General features: G+C 37.6%; 2 protein-coding genes across 7 annotated transcripts; both read right to left on the bottom strand.

The window, feature by feature from the left end:
- Positions 1-1,325: 1,325 nt before the first annotated feature.
- On the bottom strand, positions 1,326-21,744 carry LOC145237604 (cold shock domain-containing protein E1-like). 5 transcript variants are annotated; one of them, XM_080100530.1, is made up of 28 exons: positions 21,404-21,744; positions 20,962-21,009; positions 20,797-20,880; positions 20,615-20,730; positions 20,197-20,294; positions 19,099-19,200; positions 18,380-18,641; positions 17,147-17,436; positions 16,322-16,422; positions 15,696-15,822; positions 13,095-13,181; positions 11,971-12,105; positions 11,271-11,477; positions 10,377-10,484; positions 9,015-9,181; positions 8,044-8,169; positions 7,515-7,686; positions 6,874-7,099; positions 6,218-6,287; positions 5,544-5,688; positions 5,274-5,472; positions 4,809-4,895; positions 4,650-4,736; positions 4,417-4,508; positions 4,051-4,146; positions 3,520-3,664; positions 2,670-2,821; positions 1,326-2,605 (listed from the first exon to the last, which is right to left on the bottom strand). In XM_080100530.1, exons 3-28 carry the CDS (start codon positions 20,802-20,804, stop codon positions 2,525-2,527), a joined length of 3,486 nt encoding a protein of 1,161 aa, XP_079956656.1. In that variant the 5' UTR covers positions 20,805-20,880; positions 20,962-21,009; positions 21,404-21,744; the 3' UTR covers positions 1,326-2,524. The 5 variants fall into 5 exon arrangements, with proteins under 5 accessions (XP_079956656.1, XP_079956655.1, XP_079956657.1 ...); XM_080100529.1 differs by having other exon boundaries at positions 8,044-8,172; positions 21,404-21,437; XM_080100531.1 differs by having other exon boundaries at positions 8,044-8,172; positions 20,197-20,270; positions 21,404-21,437.
- Positions 21,745-22,245: 501 nt separating this feature from the next.
- On the bottom strand, positions 22,246-27,030 carry LOC145237606 (V-type proton ATPase subunit E-like). 2 transcript variants are annotated; one of them, XM_080100535.1, is made up of 8 exons: positions 26,889-27,030; positions 26,149-26,215; positions 25,850-25,915; positions 25,655-25,764; positions 24,675-24,741; positions 24,390-24,548; positions 23,146-23,328; positions 22,246-22,749 (listed from the first exon to the last, which is right to left on the bottom strand). In XM_080100535.1, the coding sequence occupies exons 2-8, from the start codon at positions 26,185-26,187 to the stop codon at positions 22,687-22,689; spliced, it is 687 nt and encodes a 228-aa protein (XP_079956661.1). In that variant the 5' UTR covers positions 26,188-26,215; positions 26,889-27,030; the 3' UTR covers positions 22,246-22,686. The 2 variants fall into 2 exon arrangements, with proteins under 2 accessions (XP_079956661.1, XP_079956660.1); XM_080100534.1 differs by lacking the exon at positions 26,889-27,030 and adding an exon at positions 26,291-26,364.
- Between the last annotated feature and the right edge of the window lie 543 nt (positions 27,031-27,573).

Genomic DNA, 27,573 nt, shown 5'->3' with positions numbered 1-27,573 from the left:
TGAAAATGTCTTGGGGGCCTACTGGGCCATGGCCCACAGTTTGGGAACCACTGTCCTAACCGAACCTGTAGCTATTGCTTTGCGTACTGTACATTTAAATAAACCAATCGGAATCATATTTCGACAAATTTGACAACAATGTACTTAGCGACAGCAGCTACATTACAAAACTACGATACATTCCTACTGCAATTGGTCGTACAAAAAACGTTGTATTCCGTCAGAAAATAAATAGAAACGAGACATGCAGCCACGTGGCATTTAGTGGTAGTGTATCGACGACGAGATGTCGCCATTGCGCGAGCGCGCGCTCTTGTACGCCAAACGCAAAACCGTCGCCACAACTAGACATCGTCCCCGCACGACCGTCTAGCGGTCCGATCGTTTGCGACGTCATCGGTCGAGACGACTTAGCACCGAAGCACAAGTCGCGACCAAGGACGCCCATCAAACGGAAGAGTTTCTCGACGTCCGGCCTTGGTTTGAGCGCTGAACATCGTGGAAGCATCGACTGGACGTCATAGACCACCTACTAGCGCGACACTTTGTGTTTGTGGACTCACCGCACACACTCAAAAATGCGATTTAGCCTGGAAAAGGTATCGACTTCCAGCAACCTCGGGCTCATCTTTCCCTAGAGAAGGAGTGGGAGGAGTAAGACGAGCGACGTAACTGGTCGAATCGAGCGTCTTGTGATGTAACTGCTTATCGATTGTGGGTTTCCACTTGGCAGCTTCCCACATCGAGACAAGCACCAGACCCATCCGTTGCCACACCTGTACGTCGCTCACGTAACCATTAACTATTCGACCATGTCAAACGTTGTGACCACGTGATTGCAACTTCTGACTTTAAAAACGGATCATTCCGCAACTAAAAATAAGCCTTTCTGTATTTATATTTACAGTATAAACATGTATTGAATAAATCTTAGTGAATTAGTTAGAGGATCTTTCCCACAAATAGTTGGCATAGTATGTCGACGATTTTCTGTAAGAATAATTGACAAAGCAATAGTGCTTTCCAATCAGAATCAGCCAAAAAATAGTGTTTAACGATATAAATATTTCACCCATAATCATCAGTCTGCGAAACAACGAGTGTAAAGGTAATTGATTCTGGAAAATCATCCCAATTCTTTTGGAATTCTTCTAACGATTATTACCACCTCCTATAATATGTACCACCACAAATATTATTTATGTTATCGTAGTAACATACATATTCAGTCCAAATCATTAGAAAGTTATTCTGTCAAACGACTAACTATATTTGCAATATATGCTTTCATTTTTTCTTTGCCACGACTTTACTGACGTGCACGCTTTGTATGGAAAAGCAGCTTTTATTTCAACCAACGTAAGCCAAACAACGGAGCGACTCACTTACGCCCCCTGGTGGTGTTACTGAAGAAAACTGAGCGCCGTATTCACAAGCGGAAAAAAGGGCGGTGCAACAAAATAGCGGTAAAACTAGCAGGCGAAACAAAAAAGTCTGTAACAAACCAAATGCGGTAACAGTGGTATTATAACTGGAAACTAGAAAATATATGCAATAAACGTCGGAAACACAAAAAGCACCGAACGCAGGGAATAACATGTGGCGAAATATGGACGGTTAGTCACACTCAAATATACACATATACACGTAATGGTCCCTTTTAAGGTAAATACATTTTAGAGGGAACGAAGGGTGTTATGGAAAAATTTCAACGTAAAAATACAGGCATATTTTCTTTGAATGCGTTCAATACAGCACACGCTGGCTGTTTGCATGGCACAGTGCGATAACGGATCTGGCGTCAAATCAAACGGAAAAAGGCAAATCACTAAAATGGCATTTTTATGTTGTAGTTTTTAGGTTAACCGAAGACGGCTGACGAGCGGCGGTCACTTGATGGCGTGAAAGAGCAATGCTTTGCATGTGATGAATAATAAAAAATGGTAAGATTTAATGTGGCGTTCTCTTTGGGTTTCCTAAAACTGTTCCGGTTTCGTGGTGTACTACCGAGGATCAATATGAGTGACGTCATGTGTTCGATGACGTCAAAATTAATGACGTCACCTATTGTGCCACGGAAAAACGAAACATCGGCGACGGAACAAAACTGTGACGATTGGGGCGACAGGTGCGTGACGTCACACACCGGCGTTTTACACGTTGCTAAGCGACGAGACGATGACGTAACGCGACAGGCAGCGGAACTCTTGGTTTCGTTTGGCCGAAGAAACTTCAAGAACAACTGTTTTCGATACTGTTGCGTGAAATTTGCAAAAATCAGAGCGTGGGAAACTGAACACGAAACAACTTCCGCGTCCACGAAGAAGGCGTGGGAAAAAATGTTACATAGTACAACACAGGCAGAAATGGGGACAAAAACAGGGATACTGCAACTCAACAATGAAATATTTGAAGAAACAAAACTTAAACTGCATTAACATGGAAAAGCATGGCTCTCACGAAAGCTTGAACTTTCGCGTCAAATATTCATCACTGGATGCTTGTGACGAAACAATACAGCCTGTTACGCATCATTAGGTCCTTTGGAGGATTGCCCGGCGGTTGTGAGTGTATCTGTAGTGACGCTGCGAGTCATGGTGAAGCCCTGAAAGTACAAAGATTCGGGGTTCAAATCCCAGCTCGGCTGCTGTTTTTTACTAGACACTTACTATGGCATTTTCAGTCGGGCCTTTTGGTTTTCGCACTACTTGAACTGTTGGACCAGTTGTTTGGTCGCATGTACTGCGGAGTCTTAGTCTTTCCGGGCGCTGCTGTTTGGGAAGAGCATCAGCTAATCTTACCCGAGAGGCTGAGAATTTGCCTGTGAAAATACCGTAATATTATTTGCTCGTTGATTTCGTGTTTAATTTTTTGGAAGTCAGGGATATCCGAAACTTTAAAACGGCTGGCTAAATTGATGAAATTTTGAAGGTTAGGGGTAGGAGTTTGGATACGTTGCAATATTCCGTTGTGATTCGGGTGTTCAATTTCAATTAACCTAAAGGGTTCTGGATTCTATTTTTTACGTATGATTTCAGCTTTGCAATGCGACAAATAGACCCTGCACGAGATCTCTGTTCTAGATGGACAAAACAGCGTTAAGAAATAGCTCAATGGTCCTTTCGTGTAAAACACATCTCTTTATTGATGTGGATTGTTGTGAATTAAATTTGGTTAAATCTTGTGTTTAACTGGTTGATGTAATTCAGATAAGAGTTTCCGGTGCAGAAAAAAACACGAAGAAATGTAACCTTTGCAAAGGTAAATGAAAGATACTTTTCGAATTAATTAAGTTGATTTAACCGATTTGGTACTGGCAATTTTCCTACCAGTATTACATAAACCTTAATATAAAGGTTATTTACTTGCAAATACTAACAAAGTATTGATCAGATACAAACTAATAACAAAAAAGAGCTCAGAAAAAATGTCACCATTTTTAAAAGAAGGACCACAAAAATGCCGAGACAATTAGGTTGATTTACTAAATCTGTGTAAATATAGGATTTATAAACCGACCACTTCGCTGGTTATAGATGACTGAAAATTCAACAGTCGCTCCAGCATTGATAGTTTGTGTTGTGTCACGAACTTCAGACATGTGAAAGAAAAGTTTCCCGCTTCCACCGTCGCTTCCTTTCACTTCATAGTTAATAAATCCAAACTGACAAATAATATAGAAAATTCAGTTAATGAAGTTCTGTCATAACAGACAGAATTTTCGTACACATTTCTCATAAAAACTTAATGTAAAAAAAATATTTCATGATTTTTAAATCAGGGTGATTTTCGATTAGAAAGTAGCACATTGAAATTTGATAAATGGTTCTGCATTTTGGTAAAAAAATGACCATCCTAAAAATGTCACATTTTACTGCCTATAGGCTACTTTAGTCGACTTTTTTTATTTAATTACAAGAGACGAGTCCGGTCAATCGAATAACCAGTTTGCATTTTCAAAGTTTTTTTTAATTAACCGATTTATGCGATTAACCGAATTCGCCTGTACACGTATAACCATACATGTGACCGCATATACAACCAACTTACATCTCCTCTTACGCTGTCCACGGTGGCTCTCACAGTTTCACGACTCACGTTAACATTCACTGCTCGTTGCATGTTGCTGTTGATATCAGTGCACACCTGCGTATAAAATTATGATATAAACCGGGGTTGCCACCACCACCTGGTTAACCTTTTCTATGGCCCAAATTGGAAGCAATTTCATTAAAAACCTAAGCTGAACACGGTCCGAACTCTTGATCCACGCTTACAATTATTTGTAAGTCTGTAAATATTGTGTCATATCATCAAGGTAGACTTAGAACAGCAGCAGTCAGTGGAGTTTTTTCGCGCATTTCATCTGCACAGGTGACACAATTAAAAATATGTGTAAGATTCTAAGTTTTGTACCTGGAATGTTACTTTATCGCCGATTTGGATAAAATCTCTTCGGTCACTGAGACTCAATGGGCTAAATGAGATGGTCTTAATGCTTGTTTGGTCTGAAACAAATGTAAAAAAATGAACGGGTTAAAACTCAAACACACACACAACAAAAAAACTCTCATATCACTGAAAAACTGTTTTTTTTTGTGCGCAGTTTTTGAATATTGCAGCATGCGAAGCAAAGGTCATGAACTCACCTTTCTCGTTGGTCTCTTTGAACTCGATTAACCCCTGGTAACTGTTTTGGCCCGGGTTTACGGATTTTAGCGGCTTTAACACTTTGCCTGTAGAAACAAACCTTGTTAAAATGGACCAGACGTGATGACAAAAATGGACATGTCAGCATCCTAACTTACCTTTTACCACTTTAGTTTCGACAACTTCTTTCACTGGAATGTCGTCATCAGTCAGTTTGATAACGTGCAGAGCATAAGCTTTTTCCTCTGCACAAAAATTAAAATGGTATGACAATGTAAAGGGGGACAGTTCTAGTACAACGATCAAGAGAAGAAAAGGTATTTTTGACATGCCACAAATTTTTTCAATTATCTGAGACAGTATCTTATAATTTGCAACAATAGTTTACCGTGCTATATTCTATATGCAAGTTTGCGAATACAAGGCACTTTTTTGCAACACAGGCGAAACCGGTTATTCGGGGAAAAAACACTTAACTCAAATTGCAATTCCCATTAATGGGTTTCGTTTGTACAAAGTAAACACGGGTTTCCGATAACAAGCTTATTAGAAAGGGTAAGATCCAATATCAACAACACAATCAACCATTTCAGCACCTCCGAAGATAAAGTGAATCTACTAACCTTTAATGCCACAAACATAGGACACTGGTGTTGCTACTTTATATTGGTCGACAGGGGATTGCATCTCGCTATAATGAAAGAAAATTTCCGACGAATGGTCGATTGTTTCGATGAACCCGAAAGTCTCCTTCAAAGTGCTCACCCAGCCGAATAAGCGACCTTCGTCGGTACTGTTTTTGTTTTCAACCTTCTCTTCTTTCTAAAATCGTAACCAATGTTTTCATTTTTACTCCTTGTTTGGCAATGGTTTCCTTTTTTAGGTACACATACCTCGTCTGGGATTGCATCAGAAACTTTTGGCATATCCCCCTCTGTTTTGACATCAACACCGTTTTCTTGAATTTGCTCGGTTTCAACACTGGCTACGTCACTGTCGCTGGGGGCGTGGTCGGAGTGGGCGGGGCTGTCTGGGGCTCTTACAAAAAGTAACAAACATCGGTTAAGTAACCTGTAGGTACCGCGTCCCGTGCAGCACGCCAACTAGTGCGTTGTTGCAACAAACACATCTTTAATGTTACGGTGATCGCTGGTCTGCACGAACGCTTCAGGACTGATCCCAGTTATGAACTAGAAGGGTGGCTTAGCACATTTTGCCTGTGCACATACACTATGACCTATTTTGAAACGTTAATATATTCTCTACCCTTAATTTATAATGGGTCCTATAGCATCCACTGGGACCCATAATTGATGTTCATGTTTAGTGTTATTTGTATGTGCGCCAAACCCTATAAAAATCAGAGAAAACATGGCTTGGCTGTCCATGTTATGACTACTTTTACCAGTGTTGTGCTACAACGAACGCGGTCTTTCTGTTTTAACTTTTGGCACATAACGTCAGCCATCGCCATTATGTCGATTATATTTGATCACCATAAAATTAAATGTTTGTAAGCTTTCGTGTTTGTGGCGCTTCATTAAAAATTCTGGTGAAAATTCCTTACCTGATAGTAACGGGTCGTGAGGCCGGTTTCCTCAACGGAACATTCTCCAATGCAAAGTGCGGCAGACTCACTAAAAGAACAAAGGGTTGTGAAATGAAAACCACTGCTTCGAAAATAACATGCATGCTAAGCGTATATTCAAGATTGTACAGAACAAACGGTTAAGGCGACGTTACAATTATTTAACAATGTTAGATCCATCAGCGAAGATCAACGTTAGGGATGGGCCGAGCCGAGCCAGAATCTGAGTACTCGGTACCGAGCATCGCTGTTTTTGATGCTCGCTGCTAGACCGGGCAGTTGCACAAACTGACCCGAGGATTACATTTGCATATTTATGCCCTGCTAACATACGTAACTAGTGTTGGAAAGGGCATCCAGGAACAAAAACGACTGTTTTTTAATGCGTTGGGGGTGGTGGAAAAACGTGTACTTATAGGGCCCGTATTGCTTAATACGCCGCTGGTGAAACTAGCGTAAAATGGGAATAGCTGTGACGCCACAATGCACCCAGCGTTAACGTGAGATGCTCGGTGCTCAACCAAACAGAACATATGTAGGTTTGGCCAATCCCTAATTACCACAGTCGTTGGTTGAAAAAAAAACCTCTGGACAAAAATTAAAAAAAAACTATTATTGTCACTTAAAGATCTCACCTTCAGTGTGCGTGGGGTAATTATTTTGGTCATTTGCATCTTGATCATTAACCACCATCGCCTCTTCGAAGAGAGGAGCAAGTTTAAGTCCAGAGGAGGAGAGGGAGCTTGAGAAAGTCCTCCTCTTTCCTCCCTGCTCCTCCGGTGCGCTGCGCCTTCCTATTAACCTTAGATCCACTGCGTTCTGTGCATTGGTGCGCTTCACTTCGCATATCTTGAACTCAACCTGTGTGAAAATATCACGTGCTTGAATGCTTTATAATTCGAACCTGCCTAAAAAAGTTAAATTAAAATATTTGCCTATAGTTGCTATGGCAACCTAAAATTTTTGGATGTCATCCTTTTGATGGAACTTTTTTAAGGTTTCTTTTTGATGAAAGAACAACATCAAACCAACTTTTACAAAATGTTACGGCCAAGCGAAATTTCGGCGCCTCATTAATGAAATAAACACATAGAATGTTCTATCTCTTAACTTGTGTAATTGGAATTCGTGTGAATGTTACAGTGATCTAGGCAAAATCGAACGCAACATTATATTTAAAAAAATGACTTCAATGCAGTGTAGTGTTAAACACAAAGTTGGTTTGTCATAAGTAACTTTGCTATATTGTTCTTTGACAAAGTTATTCTTTGTCTACCTTGTCTCCGATTTTGAGTGAAAGAGCGTCCATCCAATCTCGGAAATCTTTGGTGGCGAATGGAATACGAGCTACTCCGTCACTTGTTTCGTCGGTTGGGTTGTTATTGACAGAGTACACGATTATGCCAGGATTCGGTCCTAGGGCTGGACTAAACAGGCAGTCATTCGGACTGAAATGAAAACGTTGTTTTAGTGTAAAGCACAACAATAAACAGATTGAAAAAACATAAAATCTATCTTATTAACTCAAGTGAAATTATTAATAAAAGTTGTCGAATGAAGCAGAGGTCGCTAACCTTAAAAAAACCCGCAAGAGTTAATTGTCAATGGATCACTAAAAATAATATTATCGTAGCTACATGGCCAGCAATGTTGCCTAAATAAATCAACTTCAAATCTGTGGCATTTAGGCACGTGGCTGCATAATTTCTCATAATTTTATATAAATTTAAGCGATCCCTGCAATAGACACACGAGTTTGCAGTCGCAATGTTTTGAGTTTTATTGGTTACGAAAATTTTGTTAACCTTTTTGGTGGCGCGGTAGGTGAAGCCCCTGGCAGTGTTTCGACAATTCCGCAGTAGATCGCATCGGTGACAGTGTGGAAGATGACAGATCCTTTGGGAAGAAGCTTGATTCGGGTTGCGTGCATTCTGCTGACAAGGAAAAAGAGGTTCAAGAATTTTGTTCATGACTTCAAAATTTAAGCTAAAATCGCAAAACAATCTATGGGTTTGATCAACGGCTTGTAACGTATTAATATAACTGGATAGGATTTTTTGTGTTTTTAACTACGGGAAACGGTTAAAACAAGTTCTTTTTAGTATTTCCATTAATTTAATGGCGTTGTTATATGGCTAGCACTTGGGCTGTAACTAAAATCTGCTGAACATCCAATATGCACTAGCAAAATGTTCAAGTCCAGTTTACGATACACATATCATCAAACTCTTTCTCTCCACGTATAACGGGTTTTGTGACACCAACATATCTTATCAAAACTGGCGATCCCCTACTACGAAGCCGACATTGGCAGCATACAAGGCAGACAACGGTGCTTGTGATTCGACTTTCAGTAGGGTCACCACAAAGCCTGTGGCAGAGCGCGAGTAATGGAAAGACTCTTGTCGTGGGTTCGAATCCCACAATAGGCTAGATTTTTTTCGTCTTGCCATGTGGAAATTCTTGGGGGGCCGACTTGATTCGGTACAACGCCTGTAATGGGCCTGGCCTACTATGATTAATATATGAGTGTGCTGTGATCGCTGCTCTGAATTATCTTAGCTCAACGATGGGTTTCATTTAAAAGAAAACTATCACTCATTTACTATTACGTGATATATGTGTGACGTTAATAACCCATGCAAGAGAACAATTGCCGTTTTAAACCATCCCAAAAAGTGGAAACGTTTCCTGAAATACTATCCAGTCACAGTAAATGGACCAGGCTTAGGAGACCTTCGCTAACATCCGTCTCCGAGTGGTAAAGTGCCCTTACCTCTGCTTTTCAGCAACAGGGTCGAGCAGGACAGTGAATTCCACTTCATCAGACATACGAATGTGATGAGCTGGATCGAGCAGTTCACAGCAGTGGAAGAAAAGACGAGAATCTCTTTCAACGCATTTAATGAAACCGAATCCTTCTTTCACTGCGGCAACAATCCCCTAAAAACGAGATTTGGTGAAATTTTCACGTTTTGGGGGTTAGTGGGTAAACCGGTGGGTCATTCGGAGTCAAACGTCAGGAGGATCAATTATGGATATATAAATATTTAACATGTGAGTAAATTTTAATACGTTTGAAGCACTCGTTCTTGACCAAACCCTTCAGGGAAGGGGACTAATAATTAAATAGAGGAACAAGTTAATGAAGTATGCCTGGCAACCATAATATATTCGGACAAGTTGAGTTCTAGATTTTATACAGATGGCCACGTACGGTGAGCGATTTAATATATCAAAGCACGATGGTACGTAAAACCTATTAAAAATTTGGCTCGAACTAGATAACTACTAGTTACTAGTGCTATGGAGTCAAAAGAAAGCATGTATACTAAAAATGCATACAAAATACACCAAATAATAAACAGATATAAAAACTAAACCATCTTATGTTTAGTGGGAGCGCCCACAGCTGTTTTACTGGTTTAGTTTTTAAAAAATAGTGTACATTTATTATTAGCGTTAAAAACTTCTACTTGTTTTGCGATATCTAGGGCACCTGTCAGGGGTGACCCACTTGGGGTCGTTTAAGTAAACCACGTTTAGCAATTTAAAATATTTCGGTATTTCGATCCTGGCCTATTATAATTGAACCACGCAAAAATCGCACAATTTCATTTGAACTTGTTTTAGGTCATATCATGACTATAGCAAAATAAAGCGTTGTTACATGACTACGCATAAGATAATTAATTCGTCGTTACGTGCCGCTGCCCAGTATGGACAAAGGGACATTGATATAGTTAGTAGAATTAATGATGTTGGATTGCTGATTAAAAGCGCCAGTGGTATGACAGGTTATCCAGTTGCGTAAAATAATTGAAAGAAGTAGCAAGCTCCGATCTTCCTTTTTGGCATAAAGTCAAACTTTAATCCAGTTAGTGTAAAACAACGTTGACAGTTTTTTGAAGGGGTCGCAAGTACATTGGGTTGCCAAAACGGACCGCCAGATAAAAAAAAGGTTAAATATCACTGATCTAAGGTATGACAGTAGCAACACTATATTTACACCCAATATATACGAGAATACGCAATCATATTTGATATTTATAGATTTTTACAAACACAAAACCATTATTAGGTTTGTAGTGATTAGGGCGGCTGTATATTTAGCGCGTGTCCATTTATAAATTTATACCTGTTCACGTTTTTCGTTGCTGCTGTTCAATGTTTCATCCAACAATAATGTGACGCCTGCTGCCCTCTGCTGGCCGTTTCTCTTGTCTGTTATTGTCAGAAACGACACCTGAAAAAACCTTTTGCATTAAAAAATATCTCATTTGTTAAATTTTACTGGTTTTATTAGTAAACCAGTATAAACAAGTGCATATGCATCAACTAAATTCTATTTTAAAGAAAAAGGATCAGCATAAACAGAAAATTGCAGAAAAATAGAAAAGAAAAAGTCAAGAATCAGTTTGTTGAAGTTAAATTAATTGTCTTGTATATAACCCGACCCAACCGATAATATTTTCTGGTGTGATTAGAGTCAAGTCGAGTTAATTAGGATTTGAAGTGTCAAGTCGCTTTAACAAAATTTGTTAACTATTCGCTGCTACCTTTTTCGGTCTCGGACTATTTTTTGACAACAAAAAAACAAAAACTAAATAAAGTTGCATATTTTTAGTATTTTGTATGGGGGTCATACCAACTGGACGTACAAAGAGCTAAAATTGAACGAAGTCCAAATTAAATAAGTGGACATACAAAATATTTACTCTGTACAAACTCTCTGGCAGTTTTGTTTTCAATAAGGCCAAGAGGCTTTTTGGGAGCCACGACCCACGAGTGAAGGCGTTTGACATAGTTGCACCGATCTTTAGACAACAGCACAAAACACGTCCGAAATCGAACAACTTGGCGTCCCGCCTAAATAAGACATCGTGCTCCGCAATATCATATATATAGCCTTTGACTTTTAAGTTTCACAAGTTTACCAACTTTTGATTAGCACGGGCCCGGGGGTTACTTAAGGGGGCATGAACTGTAAAAGGTTGAGAGCCACAGGTTGAGTGTTTCTCGTATTCTTTACCTTGTCGCCTTGCCTCAACGTATGAAGACAATTTGCAGCTCTGTCCTTCTCTCCGAATCGAATCCTGCAAGTTTCGCCTTGTGGATTGACGTAGCACAGCACGCCCGCTAGTGACAGAGATGGTTGTTGCGGAGGAGAACCATTAATAGAAATCACTGCAGACTCCTTTTGATTTGGCGATGTGGCGTCACCTCCAGCAATGGTAGTCTGGAATTGCAGGTTTGTGTGGTTATGTATTGCACATTTAACGTAGGGGAATAGATTTGTGTTGCACCAAAAATCTAATCAAACCAAAAAGGTGCTTTTAAATTAAAGCGTTGCAACAATTTGTCAACCTAGATCGCCTATTTTACGTGCCACTTTGTTTTCATTTATGATACGTTTTCATTGTTATAATTTGCAAAACACCTGTGGAGATAATTGTTTTTGTGATAAAGTATTTACAGTTGCCAGATTTGTAGAAAAGTAACTTTATTCTAAAATTTGAAACGGGACACATTTGTTAGCTTAGGTGTCCATGTCGAGCGAGCAGGCAGGGACATAGAATGGCACAAAAGACCCGCAGGCCGCTTGTATTTACGAAACGCACCATAGGAATGCTATCCAAAAACAAAGCAATTGTTAACCTGGTCGAAAAAGAAAATTCAATCAATTAAAAAGCGTGCAAATGCCTTTAAACAAGCAAGAAAAGAGACAATACCTCGTTAACGACTTTGTTAGGCGCCTTCGCTGGCAGTGGCTTTTCAATAGTTCCCACAAATAGTTCGTTTGATATTTGCTCAAGTTGCACTGAACCCAACGGCAGAAGTCGTATGTCCGTGGCCACATCCTTGTTCTGTCACAAAGGGTTAGTGTTGAATTCTTGACGTCATGCAGTTAAGGGGCGTAAAGGGGGAGGGGCAAGAAACAAAATGCCGATTGTCTAGATGTGACCCTGTTTACATGCCTAATTAAGAACTTTACTTGTTGTACGTGCGACTGTTGTAAAAGATGACGTTGCTCAACGCATAGGACATTGATGAATGATGATGTCACATGTGACGTATATTTTTGAATAACCTATGACGCTGCTTAAAGAGTCCTGACGTACTTGACGTAATGTCAAACAGCCCTAAAACGCCTTGTTTAATGCCAATTGTCTATTGTGTTCGTTGTCTCGGGCTTTCCTGAGGCTTCAATGTAGAGGGCTGTCAATCAAACTTTCGAGCCTAAACAGGATTTTTAAAAAGATTCGGGTTCGGGCCAGGTTTCGAGCTTGTACTTTCGGTTCGGGCTTCAATTAGAAGCCCGTTACAACTCTGGTACAACCCGGGCCAATTAAATATAGGTTGTGTCAATGATTTATATAAGGTGTTGCCAGTTAAAATACTTCAATACTGTGCTAGCTAGCGATTCCGATTTTTTGCTGTATTTTAGCCGATCAAAGCGTACAGCGTTTTTGTTATTCTTCTAGCTACCCAACAATGTAGCTAGAATCAGTTGCGAGCTTTACAATGTAAGCTTGTAGAGTACGCGACAATGTAAAATCAACTTTTGTTATGTAAAGGTTGGGCGGTCTAATTTTGCTAATTGCATTTGGGCCAAGGTTGCACAACCCTAATTTAGAGTACAGATCTATGGACAGTGGGTACATAATGTGAAGTCACCACTAACACTATATGTGGTTAACACAAAAACCTCAGTATGGAACGCACAAATTAAATATCCACGCCCTATTAGATACACGGTAGCTTGCGTTGAAAAGAATTTTATTCACAGGTGACGTTTAAAAGATCATGAGATTCTCTCCACTTTGAGATATATTTCTCAATACTTGCTACTTACATTTCGTTCTTGTACACTGAATTCCACGTGATCGCCTACGTGAAGATCTGGGACATTTGATGAAACTTCGCTGTAGTGAAAAAATATCTGCAACAAAAAGGGTTTTTAGGTAGGTCCGTTGATTTTCACTAAGGCTTTAGTTAATCTAATCCAACTGGGTACCCGTTTAAACTCAGCTGTTTAAGGGTGAAATTCATATTATAGCTTCCCTGCCCTAATCCTCTTACTACAAGCAAACAAAACGCAACACATCTGTCCTACTTTACAAAATTACCGCATCTGGGGACATATTAAAAAAAGTATCAATCACGCGAAAATTTTACATTTGAAAAACACTACGGTTACCAGTTAGCACATTTTGTAAGCGGTTCGTACCAATGACCCTTTAGAAACCTGGCACTTTCGTAACCGTTTACAGCTAAAGTTTTAAGGTATTTCTGTTTGTGTATAATTGCAAATGTTCATTTTTTCGCGGCACGCCTTACGGAGCTAAAACAGAAAAATTAGTTCAAAGAAAGTAACTTGCAACTTAATTTTGATAACTGACAAGTTAAAATGCGTTAGATATAAAATAAAAGTTAAAACAAGGTTGTCTTGGAAAGCTGTACTCCTTTTGCAGCATACTTGCAAATATCTCGCCAAAAGCATTTTGACCACTATTGCTTTAAATCAGTGGTTCCCAGCTGCATGGGAAGAAATTTAAAAATTTGAGGGGAGGAATTTAATTTAACTTTTACATGTGGTTTGTAAGTTCTGAGAATATGATTTGTGAAGTTGATAAAAGACCCAAAGTCAAATGATCTTTGTTTGTTTAAGCATCTACTATGTAACATAATAGGGAGAAATAGAAATGTTATGAATTGTTACGGAAGGAATTCGTCGAAAAAGGTTGGGAACCAATGCTCTGAACGATCGACTTTTTTACGACCGATAGAGGAAAAGCTATTGTTTATTTGTTTTGTCTATATGCAAGACTGACAAACAGTACCCGTATACTTATAACTAGTATGTCAAAAAATTACAGTTTAACTAAAAACCGTTTAAATCAATTTCTTTGTCTTTCGACACTTGGTAAAAATGACTTTTTGAAACGTAGGCGAATTTTGTGGCAATAGTAACACAATATTTTGGCCTTTCCTATCCCTTCTTTAGCCTGGAGCTTAACCAACGTTGCGTCACAACTAAGATATACACGCGGTGTACAGGAATATTTCTTCAGTCTTGAGACAGATAATGCCAACGGGCAAATCACTATTGTTTGAGTTGTGTGATATTATGATAGTAAACCTTGTAATGAACTTTGGGATTTTTTTGATGGGAAGTTCCAAAATATATGAATGAAAGGTCTCTGTTATACAAATGAGGGGATACCCTATAGCACGGTCCGGCAACCTTTTTAAGCGATGCGTGCCAATTTACTTGTTATTTCCATGTGGTACTGAGTAAAGGACTTCGCGTGCCAACTTTTTTGCTCATAAAGTTGCTGGTTTAAATCCAGTCTCGTACTAAACCATTGTTTACAACCAATCCAATTTAATCAGATGAACTGATTACAACGCCAGCGATGTAGGGGCGATGCAGTATCAGACCCTGATATATATGCAAAAATGTCAACAGTTCGGGTCTCCTGAAAACGTGTGGCATCATTGTATCATGATTCGACAAAAATGCCGGACGTTTGTTTTGTGCAATCAACCGACCCCTGTATTTACAAACACTTGAATTATTTTGGGCGCTAACGGGACTCGATTTAACTGAAAACTGATTCTTCCTATATATAAACGGACGTTAACTATCCATCACAAGAGTTTGGTAAAGGTTTGTTATGGAGATAAAGTAAAAATATGCCTTTCTTTACGTTTAAACGTTGTACATTTCGACAATGTACATAAAATTGCGACCAGGTCAAGATGAAATTAAATCGCAAAAATATAACATGAACTATCATTTAGTACAATTCGTCAATACGGGCTATTGAAAGTTTACCACACCCTAAAGTAATAGTGGTGGAATGACGCGACCGCCATTGAGCACCAATGAATATGAAGTTAGCCTGTTTTCCGATAAATACAAGTTTACGTCTGCCAAATTGTACAAATCAAAGCGACCAAACATGCCTATCCGGCCGTTCAAGCAGAATTTCAGGAGAAGAGAACTAAAATGGATCAGCTTTATTGCAAAAACACGTCATCACAACATGATTTTGAGTTGGTTTTGTACTTTTTTTAGCTAAACTCATTAAAAGGCAGAATTTAAAGGCAGAAGCAAATGAATGTTTTGCGATTTTTGTTCACATGGTAATAGTGGTTCTATAATCCAGACTTTAAAACGCAACATTTAAATTTATATCCCAGATTCAAGAAACATTATGGCATGTATTGTTTGGCAAAACAGGTTTTGACCATTGTTGTCCGTTTAAGCAGCTTTTTAGCCGCTCACCCCTAAGTTGCTTTAAAACACAAACCCTGCAAATTTAATATATCGCTTTTTTACCCTAAAGCATTCCAAATTACCCTCTTTTCGATCCCAATGCCGAATAAGGACAGTAATTTCCAATTATGACATCACAATCTATTGCCAGTGACGTCACAGCCCACTTACCTCTTTAACTACGTCGGCGCGTTCGATGAAACCGAACGAATCCTTCATGGCAGTGACGATCCCAGTGAAGCGCTTTGGTGGAGCTCGTTCCACAAGAGTGATTTTGCGCGCCCGCATCACACTCGTCCTATGACGACACAAAAGGTTTATGTCGTCACGCTTAAGTGAACCCCTGTTCTGCTTGAATGCACGGAGGGTTTGGTACCTCGGTGAGGCAATATCGATCGAGTTTGTGACTATTTTTAACATTAACAAAATACAATATTATTTTGCAAAAATATCAAATGCGGAAAATATCGCTGGTTTGTACAAATGGCCGTTATAAAAACATATATTTTTTTCATATAATTAGGGTTGCCATCGACATGGGTGCCAAAATAAGAATTTTTCATACGAAACGAAACAAATGATTTTAAACAAATCTTTGAATTTATATATAAGAGCCATGACATATCATATGCCATATATTTTGCTTCATGTATCTCATGACAGCTACCAAAATGTCTTTCAAAGTATCAAATTCAGAACATGTCGAAAGCTATAGCACAAATGGGCTCTAACTTTTTTGTAGTTTGGGTTCAACTACAAATAACACACTTGTTGTATATATATTACATCAAAGTTACCTTTTTTCAGTAGCAATATTGAAGGAGACTTTATCTCCTGGCTGAAGAATAAGATTTGGGTTGGTGAGGTCATTTGCTGAATAATGTAAGAAGAAATATTCCTGCAACAAAAAATACGTTATGTATAAAACATTTGCTTGGAAAATAAAAACAAACAAACAAGACTTCTAGACTTCATCATGGTCTATAATTTTAACCAGTATAAATGACATAGACCCTAAACAGTCAAGACGGACTAAAAATATTAATACACCATTACAATAGTAAGTATTTTAAAACCGTAAAATGTATTTCAAAGTAACGATAGATTATTTGTAGCAGTAACATCTTTAACAGTTCAACAGATCTGCTTAGAATGCACCTTAATGCTTGAGTGGTAATGACTTGAACGTTTGCTATGCTTAACTTGACAACAATACCCGTAATATCAGAGTTTTTTTTAAATCAACAGGTTTTTTTTAAATTCTCTGATTAACAGACACTGTGGTAGTCAAATTTAGGAAAATTATTTTAAAACAGGGCTCCTGCCAAACATCTAATGTCTAAGACATTTTTAATGCCAACGAACATTAATTTTATTCGTAAATTTACAAACAATGTTACAAAACAAAATCAGTAAGTCCCAAATAGGTTTTTTAAAGTCAGATATAGGGAGCACTGTAATGTATTTAAAAGTATTGTGTTTATATTTCCACAAGCAGCTTAATTCGTTTTAGATAACTTAAAAAATGTACAATTAAACTGAACACAGAGAAAGATGAATTCAAAAGTTTATCTATGCATGTTCCAATAAGTACTCATATGTGTTGATTTGTCTTTACTTACCCCCATTCTTTCATATGACAGACTTCCGAGTTTTCGTGAGACAATTGGCTCGCCCTTCTCGCTTGGTTTGTACCCATGTCCGGCCACAACAGTGGTTCCACCTGGGACGACATTGAAAGAAGCCTGTCCTGGAACCAGGGACAAAGGAGGAGCAGGGTTTGTAACTTCTCCCAGAATCCGTTCCTCACTTAATACTTCGAAAACGACTGTTCCTTTTTGAAGTTGCACCACTTGGACAGCAACTGGTTTTCCGGTGCGTGTATCCATTGATACCTCAAACTCAACTTCATCTGAAAAAATATTGTGTTAAATAGGTTAGAATTTGAAAGACAACAGACATGTACTATGGTTCACAGTTAGCAATCCACAAAAAACAATATGGAAGAATTGTTGCAGAATTTTTGGGGGGATTTATCAAAGAATGCAACCCTAAAGAGAACTACAGTAAACCTTGGTTAAATCGGATTCAGTTATTCCTTTAAAACAGGGGTTCCCAACCTGTGGTACGCGAAGGTTTTTCAGGTGGTACGCGAGTAGCTTTCGCTTTTTTTCACAAAAACCTGGATTTACAACTTTATATTCTGTTTATCTGGTTTTGTTTACAAAAATTATTTCCCTAAGCCTGTTCTCATTGTTACGTAACTACTCCTGTTGTTTCGTAACATTACGATCTTCAAAGTACAGGTCATGTAAATTGTCAACAAGAAGCACAGTTGCTTTGAAAAACCGTTCAACGCTGTTGGACATAGTAGGCGTTAATTATCTCAAGCAGCGAAAATGCATGCAACAAAAATCTCATTAAATTTAGGTGTGGTGCTTTAGTGTTGTTTTAGATAATTTTGTTCTTTTCCATTAAATATGATTTGATCAAATTAGTTGTTCTGCAAGAAGTGGTACGCGTGGCAGTACAGAACGCCCAAGTGGTACGAGATCGTAAAAAGGTTGGGAACCCCTGCTTTAAAACCTGAGAAACAAATGATTTTTAATGTGGGAAGGCATAATCTTTGCCTAATCTGGACCAATTTTTTGGTCCAAACGGGTCTGGATTAACTAAGCTTTACTGTCTGTGTATTTTGTTTACTGCACAGTTAGTCAATTTCATTTTCGAATGATAAATCCTTCTGCAGAGCATAGTTTGAACATAAAATGCTTTTTACTGGGTATTAGTAAAGTCTTCACTATTTGTATCAGTAAAAAATGGTATCAATTCTAATCGTTTTGTTGTTTTCTTACCATTTATGTGTAAGTGTTGTGCTTCACCATGGTACTGGCTGTAGTGGAAAAACAAACGACCTTCACGGTCTGCGCATTTAATGAATCCATAAGACACAAGCAGTTTCTCAATAACTCCAGTCTCCCGACTCCGATACCCATTGTTAAGTCCTGGGGTTGAGGCAGGGGATACAGCATTCGGTGAGGAGGACCCAGGTGCATTTGCAGGATTGGAGAAAGGGGGAAAGTTTAGAATAGGATTGGAATCGAAACTTGTGGATCTCTGCAAAATGAAAAGTGTAAGGCGTTTACTATTGCATAGGTGTTACATGTAATGTGTACCAATGAAATAAATCACTTTGCTTTTAAAACAGCTTATAAACAAGAATTAAACATTTCAAAGTCCAAGCATGTAAGTAATGTACATATATTTGTTTTTGCAGGGACACTATTGTTTATTCCCCAAAGAGGATGATTAGTGGTTCTCATGGGTGTTGTTGCAACACGATCGCAATACAACATACAGAGAAAAGATTTTAGTTTCATAATCATGTAAATTTGAGTTATAGATTTAAAATTTTTGGCATCCCCGGGTTGGACTTATATTTATTTCTATGTCACATACAAAAAGAAAAAAAAATACAACTGTACAAGTCAAAAATTGTTACATCATGTGCTTACAGTTCCACCCTTTTTCTACTGGGTTAATGAAATATTAAAGCCTTTATACAACATCTAACCTGAAGGGCTCGGTGCTGATTTAATGCAGAAGGTCGAATGTTGCCATTCTGTGTGAAGACTCCACAACTAACTGTGCGTGTGAGTGAACGGCGATTGATCATCTATAAAAAGAAAGTTTTGGTTACAACAATAACTGAAAAAAAATCAAATATAAAACTTTCCACTAGGGCCCAATCTGCATCCCTCCTGACGCTAAGAGGGCAACTAGCTGCCTCTGAAACCACTGTTTTTTTTATATGTGTTTTACATCCTAACCACAAAATGTTCTCCAAGAACTGAAGTTATAATGTTGGAAATTTAGGTCAGACTGAAATATAACATATATATACATATAATAGAGCTAACATCAAATGAATCTATGTTGCTTCAACTTAGCCATACACAGAGCATATTCTACATCTTAATAAGATATTTGACTTGTGATATCCAGACTTCTAGGGATGGGCCGAGCCGAGCCAGAACCCGAGTACTCGGTACCGAGCATCGCTGTTTTTAATGCTCGGTGCTCGGCCGAGCAGTTGCACAAACTGACCCGAGCATTAAATTTGCATATTCATGCCCTGCTAACATACGTAACTAGTGTTCTAAAGGGTATCCAAGAAAAAAAACGAATGATTTTTCAAATGTATTAGATGGTGGAAAATCGCGTTCTTTACGAGCATGTACAGCTCAATAAAACACTGCCGGTGACGTAAGAGACCTTGTAGAGCTAAGACGTAGAAAGGGGATTTTTTGTGACGTCATAATGCACCAAGCGTGCTCGACCGAGCACCGAGCATTAAAGTGAGATGCTCGGTGCTCGACCAAACAGAACATTTGCAGTTTTGGCACATCCCTACAGACTTCACATTTATAGCGCAACATAAAACAAAGCATACATATGCATCTGTTAAACATCTACATCGTTTATCCTTTTTCAAGAAATTTATACCATTTCGACATAGATACTGGAATTTGTCTTGACTTTCAATTTGGTAAGTTTGTCATCAGTTAGCCACAGGTCCCAGCCAGTTCTTTGAAGGGGTCACAGGTAAAGGGGGTCGCATGTAAAGGAGGCCACAATATTTTATATATATGTTGAGAACCGCTGCACCAACCTGTCTCTCTTTGGCTTCTTGTTGATGTTGTTGCAGGGCCGCTATTCCACCAGTTACCAATACTTTTTGCTGCTCTGATAACAACAAATGGTTCGAATCTGTGCACATAAACCATACAAACAATTTCAGAACAAAATCAAAATACATTGACTCAAAATCTAAAAACAAACAGTCACATTATTAACATAATTATATTGCTTTTTTAGGTTGTTTGGTCAAACACAATTTTATACTTTTTGTTTTTCTGAAAAGAAACCTAAAATAACTGAAAGGCAATATGAGTGAACAGGTGAAGTCAAAACACATAGCCCGACTAAAATATGATTTGGAAATATCAAAATAGGCCTTGGTTGGCCATAGAAAACAAAAATAAACTTTAAACCCTATTGTGGTGTTTAAAAAAATATAGAAAACTTACTGTGCATTAAAGAAGCTTGAGGACGGAATGGCTGAGCATCAAGAAGGTTGCTGAGTGACGTGTTTACCGGCATGTTGTTTGGTGTAATACTGTTGGGTGACCACGAATACGGCACCCTAAAATACAGTGTTTTTGCAAGTTTTTTCTACAAAAAGTGACAATCCACCACCTAAACCACTCACCGTTTCATTGTGCAATTGAAACAGACAAAACAAAAAAGTGAGAAAATAGGAGGTTCAAAGGCTGTGGTTGAAAACTAGGCAGTGCTGCAAAATAACACACACATGTGCAAAAATGAAAACACACAGTTGAAAAATAAACAGGTAACAAATAAGCAATGCACTAACCAGGTATGCTGAAAATATTCTCTCAATACAAGACTTTTGTTTTCTTGGCTGCAATATAAATATAAAAACTTGTATTTAAACATAAATTTGAAACCGGGCTAGAACACATGTGTTGTTAAAAAAGTTACAGTCAACAAAGTATACATCAAATAAAAAACACAAAGCATGTATTCCCTATTTTTAGACCAAATTTTAACATGCAGGTTCTATAATTGCAAGACCAATTTAGCAAATTTAAAAAATAATTTTGTAAAAAGGCTATTTTTAACATTGTGATTTTAGTTCTAGTGCAAAATAAAATCCCAGTTTTTTTAACAAGTCTGGAAGAATTTGTGCGGATAATTTAAGTTAACAAATCAAATTTATTTTAAGAGTAAGTTTACGATCAACTTAATACTTTTAAGAGGCGCACACACAAAACAATAAAAAAACGGTATCTCACCTGTGCAAATTAATAAATAACTAATGGCTGGTTGCAGTTTGTTATCTTGGCGTTGAATTACGAAATCGAGAAAAAAACTACAGTTACAGAACTAAGCTAAACGTTGGCTTGAAAACAGCAGCTGAACTTGAAGTTACTTGCGGCGAAACGGCGAGGTTTCTCCGAATGAAATAAGAACTCGTTGCAACGAAGAAGAGCTTTCTTTCTCCGCGGGGAATAATAAATATTTGAAACGCTGCCAAGCATGAAATTAACAACGCAAATCGGCATTTGCAAAGCATTTTTGTTTACAAAGCAGGTTTAAAAAACAATGGCATTGATTTCACAATAATGCAGCACATTGTTGCGAAACAACCCGTTATATTTTACAACTGGTTTTATCAGCATAGCAAAATCCTACACCCGTCATGTATGTTTTTATAACCCGCTAAAAACAGTTTTAAAAGGTTCAACCTATGTTCTTAGTTTGTGCAAGGTTAAATCCGTGACCATTGATTGCGATTTTTTTATGTTTCTAAAAACTATACCACTGCGAAGTTTTCTACTTTGAATAGTTTTCAATGCATTTTTGACACAAATCAATGAATCAAGTTTTAAACACATTTTCCGTTCAGTAACGCCTTTTGAAGCAACTGAAAAGGCTGTTTTCCTCAATTCATTTAGTTTATTTACAATTTACTTTATGATATTGTACGTGTACTCTAGGCTCTGACTTTATTACAACGGAAATATATTATATACCTACATTCGTATGTGACCTTGCATTTTCGAACATATAATTTCCAACTGTGGCGTTTCTGACAGGGCACCAACAAAAATCTAATCGAAAGTACCAATGAAAACTACTTGTTCAGTAATTTTATTTGTCTTCGAGATTTGATTATTGCACAAAACAAACAAACTAACCAACCCATTAAAGACATAATGTGGAATAGTGATATATTTTAAATGAACTGATAAAGAGCACAATCACAGAAGTTACACATACAATTCTTTATGTTGCAGCCAACATGTTAAACAACATTTTCCAAACAATACTTTGGCCCAAACTAGTCCCTATAAAGCCACAATCACAAAAAATACAGAGAAAAACAATAGTTGAATGATATAAAGTACCATCCAAATGACATTTAATGATCTTACAATATTGTATATAAGCATGGGTCGAAACGTTTTAGGCAACAAAGTGCTGTGTCAAATACAAGGACAACTAGTTGCAATACTAGCAATGATGCACATAGCTTGCAAGTGTAAAAAGATTGGGAAAAAATTGTCTGAAGATTTTATGAAAGAAATTTTCGGTTTTGATTCTTTCCAAATAGAGTCTCCCGAATTTCAGGCATCATCTGCAATATATTATCAAATATTAACAACACAACAGTATGCAGAATAAAAACAAAACAAGATAGCTTCTTATAATGTCCACATAATAGATATCCAAGGCTTCCAAAAAATCTATTGTTGCAGAATTCATTGTTTGTCATCAATAGCAGGACTTTTTCACTCTGTGCCACCCATGTAGATAGCATTTGGGCCACCAAGGACTTTAAAACATTGAGGCCTAACTTTACAAGGTCACCATTGTACTATAGTAAATGCCATACCATCAAAATGGTTAGCACACATATAGACAGCAGTCATTTTATACCTAATGATTGCCTCCAGTAGACATTCCTATATGTCAAGTACTAGTCTCACAGACCAAAACTTGTGTGCACCCAATCATTAAAACAAAACTTTACCTGACGACCCATAAGCTCCAGTCTGGCATCAAGAGTGTTTTTCACTTTAATTGCTCCAGTTTTGCTTGTCATAAAAACACCTCCACATGTGTCAGGAGTCAAAAAGTCACGTTCATTAATCACAATGTTAACATCGCTACCAGTGTCTTTCTTGTACTGAGCATGGGCCTTGGTCACTGCTTTCTGTAATGCACAATCACAGAATAGAAATGCTTTAGGTCTTTTCAAATCGTGGGTAACAGACAAGCAACATGGTCATGTAAAGTCACAGTGAGCCCCTGTCTTACCAGGCATCACTTAAAACATACCAGGAAATAATAGTTTAATGTACTCGGAAAACTGCACCTAAGCTTGTGCACAGAAACTGGAGACTCAGATACATTTTGAACCAATACCCTAACAACTTTAGTGCTGCATGATTATCTTTGCAAAAAAAACAGAAAAATACTTATCAACCCAAATTACACCCTTGTGCCCTAAGTCAAAAACATATTAATCATTAGACCAAAATAAAACCCCTAAAAGATGAGGCCCTACACATTGTTATTTACACCTATAGTAAACCTGTGTGACGGTCTACAGTATAACTGTAATTGCCAATGGTATTTAACCACATAGATAACATTAACTACTAGTGATGGGACGATACCAGGTTTTGAAGCGAGTACCGATACCGAGTACGAGTACCACAGGCATATACCTTCGATACCGAGTACGATTACCGAGTACTTAAGTATAGTGTTGTGCTTAGTTGAATATCACTGTCTAATTTATCTGCCATGGTCGGGGTACAGGCTTGCACACACATATGCCGAAAAATCTAATCACCACGTGATAGCGAAAAAAATATACGTAACCTGGCGGAACTTTTTTCCCCATTTTGTACTGTCTGAAGCAAATATTGTCATAAAGTTGCCCGTTTTCTTATGGTGTAAATCGGCCTTTGGTACTCGCACGTTGGTATCGAAAACTGAGACAAAATATTTCGATACCGAGTACGAGTATCGATACCACCGAAATTGTTCGATACCATCGATACCGAGTACCGGGTACTCGTCCCATCACTACTACAATGACAAGTCCTGTTTGACAAAACATCTAATTTCCAAACATCTCAGTAGTATAAACTATACACTGAAGGCCTAAATTAGTTTTAGGTATACATGTTTGTTTATTATGTTAGCCAACACATTTCTTGCTGTAGAACTACTGTGTATCTACGAAGTTGTATAGCACTAGTTTACCTTGACAATGTCCACATCTTCTTTCACACATTGGACAACTACAACATCTTCGAGAATTTGGAACAGCCCTTGAGCAATCAGGCCTGACATCAGCTCTGTGTACCGGGCTTTGTCATGTTGTATTTCACTTAACCTGCTTCGAGCTTCATTCAGTATTGCCTAAATAGTACGTTGATGTAAAATTAAATTTAGTTTGAGGACTTCAATTTCTACAACACGACACTTGCAAACATGAACCTGGTGAATTGCCCTTTGATGAAGTTTTTTTGTCATAATTAAACTTACCTCAATGTGGTCTTCTCGAACCTTGAGAATTTTTAACCTTGCTGCATTGACCAATTGAGACTGTTGCCTGCACAAAACAAAAGGTTATGTTGTAAAGCAATAGTGCAGTTAAATATATTAGTCTTAATCAAATTAAAAAAGCTAAGAGTTACTATCAAACACTTTGCATTTTAATATAAACCATAGGTTATCAAACATGGTGGAACAATATTATGGAGTGCCCATAGGCGAAAGGTTAGGTCAAGGGTGGGCAACCTACAGCCCATGAGCCAGATCCCTATGAGCGGCCTACAACCACATTCCAACTGCTTCATGCATCCGGCCCCTGACAGCATTAACATTTCATATTTTATTCTTTATCAGCCAGATAAAATTTTTGTGTTATGTCTCTTTTATATACCAAAGAGTTTTTAAACTAAATGCAAATAGTTATTTCCAAGAGTAGGCATTGCTATGAACAAAGACAAAATTATTGTGTGGGTGCTAGCCTTTGGACTGTGTTGTAAATTACAGTGTGGTTGGGCCTGATTGTTACTCATCTAACAAAACCGGTCCAAGGGTAAAGTTTTAGCAATCAAGTACTGTAGTTTATGTGACAATTGTACATGTTCACATTGGACAAATACTTAAATTTGAGTTACCTACACACTATGTTAATGCAATGGCATCATTGCAGCCCACACCCGCAATATCACTGCTTCTTTGGCCAGTGTATGTAAAAAGATTGCCCACCTTTGAATTAGGCGAACCAGGATCAAAAGTTTTAGTCACAGCGAAATCTATGCTGTGTGTAAACTTACAAGTACAACAAGTTCATGTTTCTTAAAACAAAAGTGAGGATTAACTCTTGTTACATTATATTTTGGCAGAGGGGCATATAAAAACATGTATGATCGCCAAATACACAATATATTTTGACAAAAACATCAGATTCCATTGTTTTGCACAAAATAACTTTTACAAGTAATAACATTTCTTACACTTTTTTCTGTTGTTCTAATTGTTTTTCTTTTCTCTCATAAAATGACATTATTTTTTGCCTTTGTTGTTGAACCAAGCGACTTTTTTCAATTTCAAATTCTTCTTCGGCCTGTAAAAGAAAAATTTTCATTGTGGACAAAACAAGACACAAACCACAATTCACAGTTCAGCTAAAGAACACTACAATGACATACCTTGGCATTAATTTCATCAACTTTTTCATCTGCTTCTTGGTCTATAAATGCTATCATATGCTCAATCTACAAAAAAAATATAAGACAAATTCTGTATAAAATTATTAACAAAAAGATTAGTTTTTTGTTTAAGTTAAGCATTTTAGGGCACTTTATTTAGGGCAAAAATTGTTGCTCTGATTGTGATGTGAAATAACAGATGTCACTAGAAATTGATAATTACCGGTAAGCTGTGTTTTAATATACATTAGCCTTTTTTGACAAAATGGATCACATCAAATAAAAAATCCACAACCCACCTGCTTTTTAACATCAGCATCGCTTAAGCCCATCTTCATTCTAATTGGTTACAGCTGTTTAAAAGAACTGTAATAAAAATATAAAATTGAAATTAGAAAGGAGACACAAAAAGTACTCAGTAACTTTCAAACTTTTTTTTACATGTTAGTTATGCTCAAACGGTTTTACCAACGTCCATGTATATTTACAAATCAAAAATAAACACGCCAATAAGCTGAAAATAAGAGTTTTGTTGCTAAAAACCTAAACAATCCGACAAGTTGTTGGGGGATCACAAGTTAACAACACTTACGCAGAGACAACAAAAATCGTACTAGCGTATATTATATCTACGAAACAGCAAAGTACTGCTATAAAAAAACTAACAAAATCAACCTTTAAAAATCAGTTATTGCAAAACAGTAATCAATTGAAATAAATAAATCAACAAAACATCTTAAAAAGTGTTTAATAAGTTGAAATAACAACTTTGCGCAATCATTTTACGTAAGTTTTGCCTGCCCTAGTCCGAAACAATTGATCAATGTAATTTTGTCATGTGACTGGGTTTCACAGCGATTCATGATACGTATACGTTACTTACATCTAGTCTTGACTATTTAAACTTCAAAACATTGAAACAAGGTAAAAATTGTACCGTTTTAAATTATGCACGTACTTTAACTATTAGGGCGTTGAATCTTATCGTAAAACAAACAAGCATGCACAATAACTTTTTGTTATGAAAGAAAGTTCTTACCAAAAAGAAAAATAATAGATCTGATGTCTCGAAACTCTTTGTCCAAACTTTGTCCAATTCTATTGTCTACCAGCAATGCTTTGAAAAAGTAACGCATTTACGTCACGATTATACAGGAAATCTCGTGACTCACGTGCGACGTTAGCATAGAGATCACACAGCAGTTTTAATCCATTGGGGATTGCCTTTGCAGTTGTTTCGACGACCACATGACAACAACCGAAGGCTTGGAAAGTTGAACATCATCCCAAAATGGTCAAGGTTTTTAGTTTTATGCAACCATGTAATTAATATTTTCCATAAGATTTCCTATTTTCTTAACCGGGGTTGATATGCTTTAATTCAACCTATTACCATAAACTTTCACTGGGACTCGATGTCTTTTGAAGCTCAGGCGGTTGCTGAAATTACTGGACCATTTTAGCTGATCATATCACTTATTTCGCATTTATGGCGCATGAACATAACTGCAGCTGGGTGCTACTTTGTTGTCTCTTGTCATATACAATAGTTCTCAACTCGTTACAGGTCATGGACCACCATTTCATTCAAATTAATATCGTAAACCAGTCGATTGATGAGTAAAGTTTTGAAAAAAAGAATTTCGTAGAGTAATCAAAAAACTGGCGAGTAACATTAAATAGCCATTAATTTGGACAAGTTTTTTTTTCGCACCGAATATTAA

This window comes from Phallusia mammillata, chromosome 7 (assembly GCF_965637545.1).
Source record: "Phallusia mammillata chromosome 7, kaPhaMamm4.hap1.1, whole genome shotgun sequence".
Taxonomy (NCBI): Eukaryota; Metazoa; Chordata; class Ascidiacea; order Phlebobranchia; family Ascidiidae; genus Phallusia; species Phallusia mammillata.
Note: the sequence above shows the minus strand (reverse complement) of the source record. Positions and strands in the feature narration are given on the sequence as shown.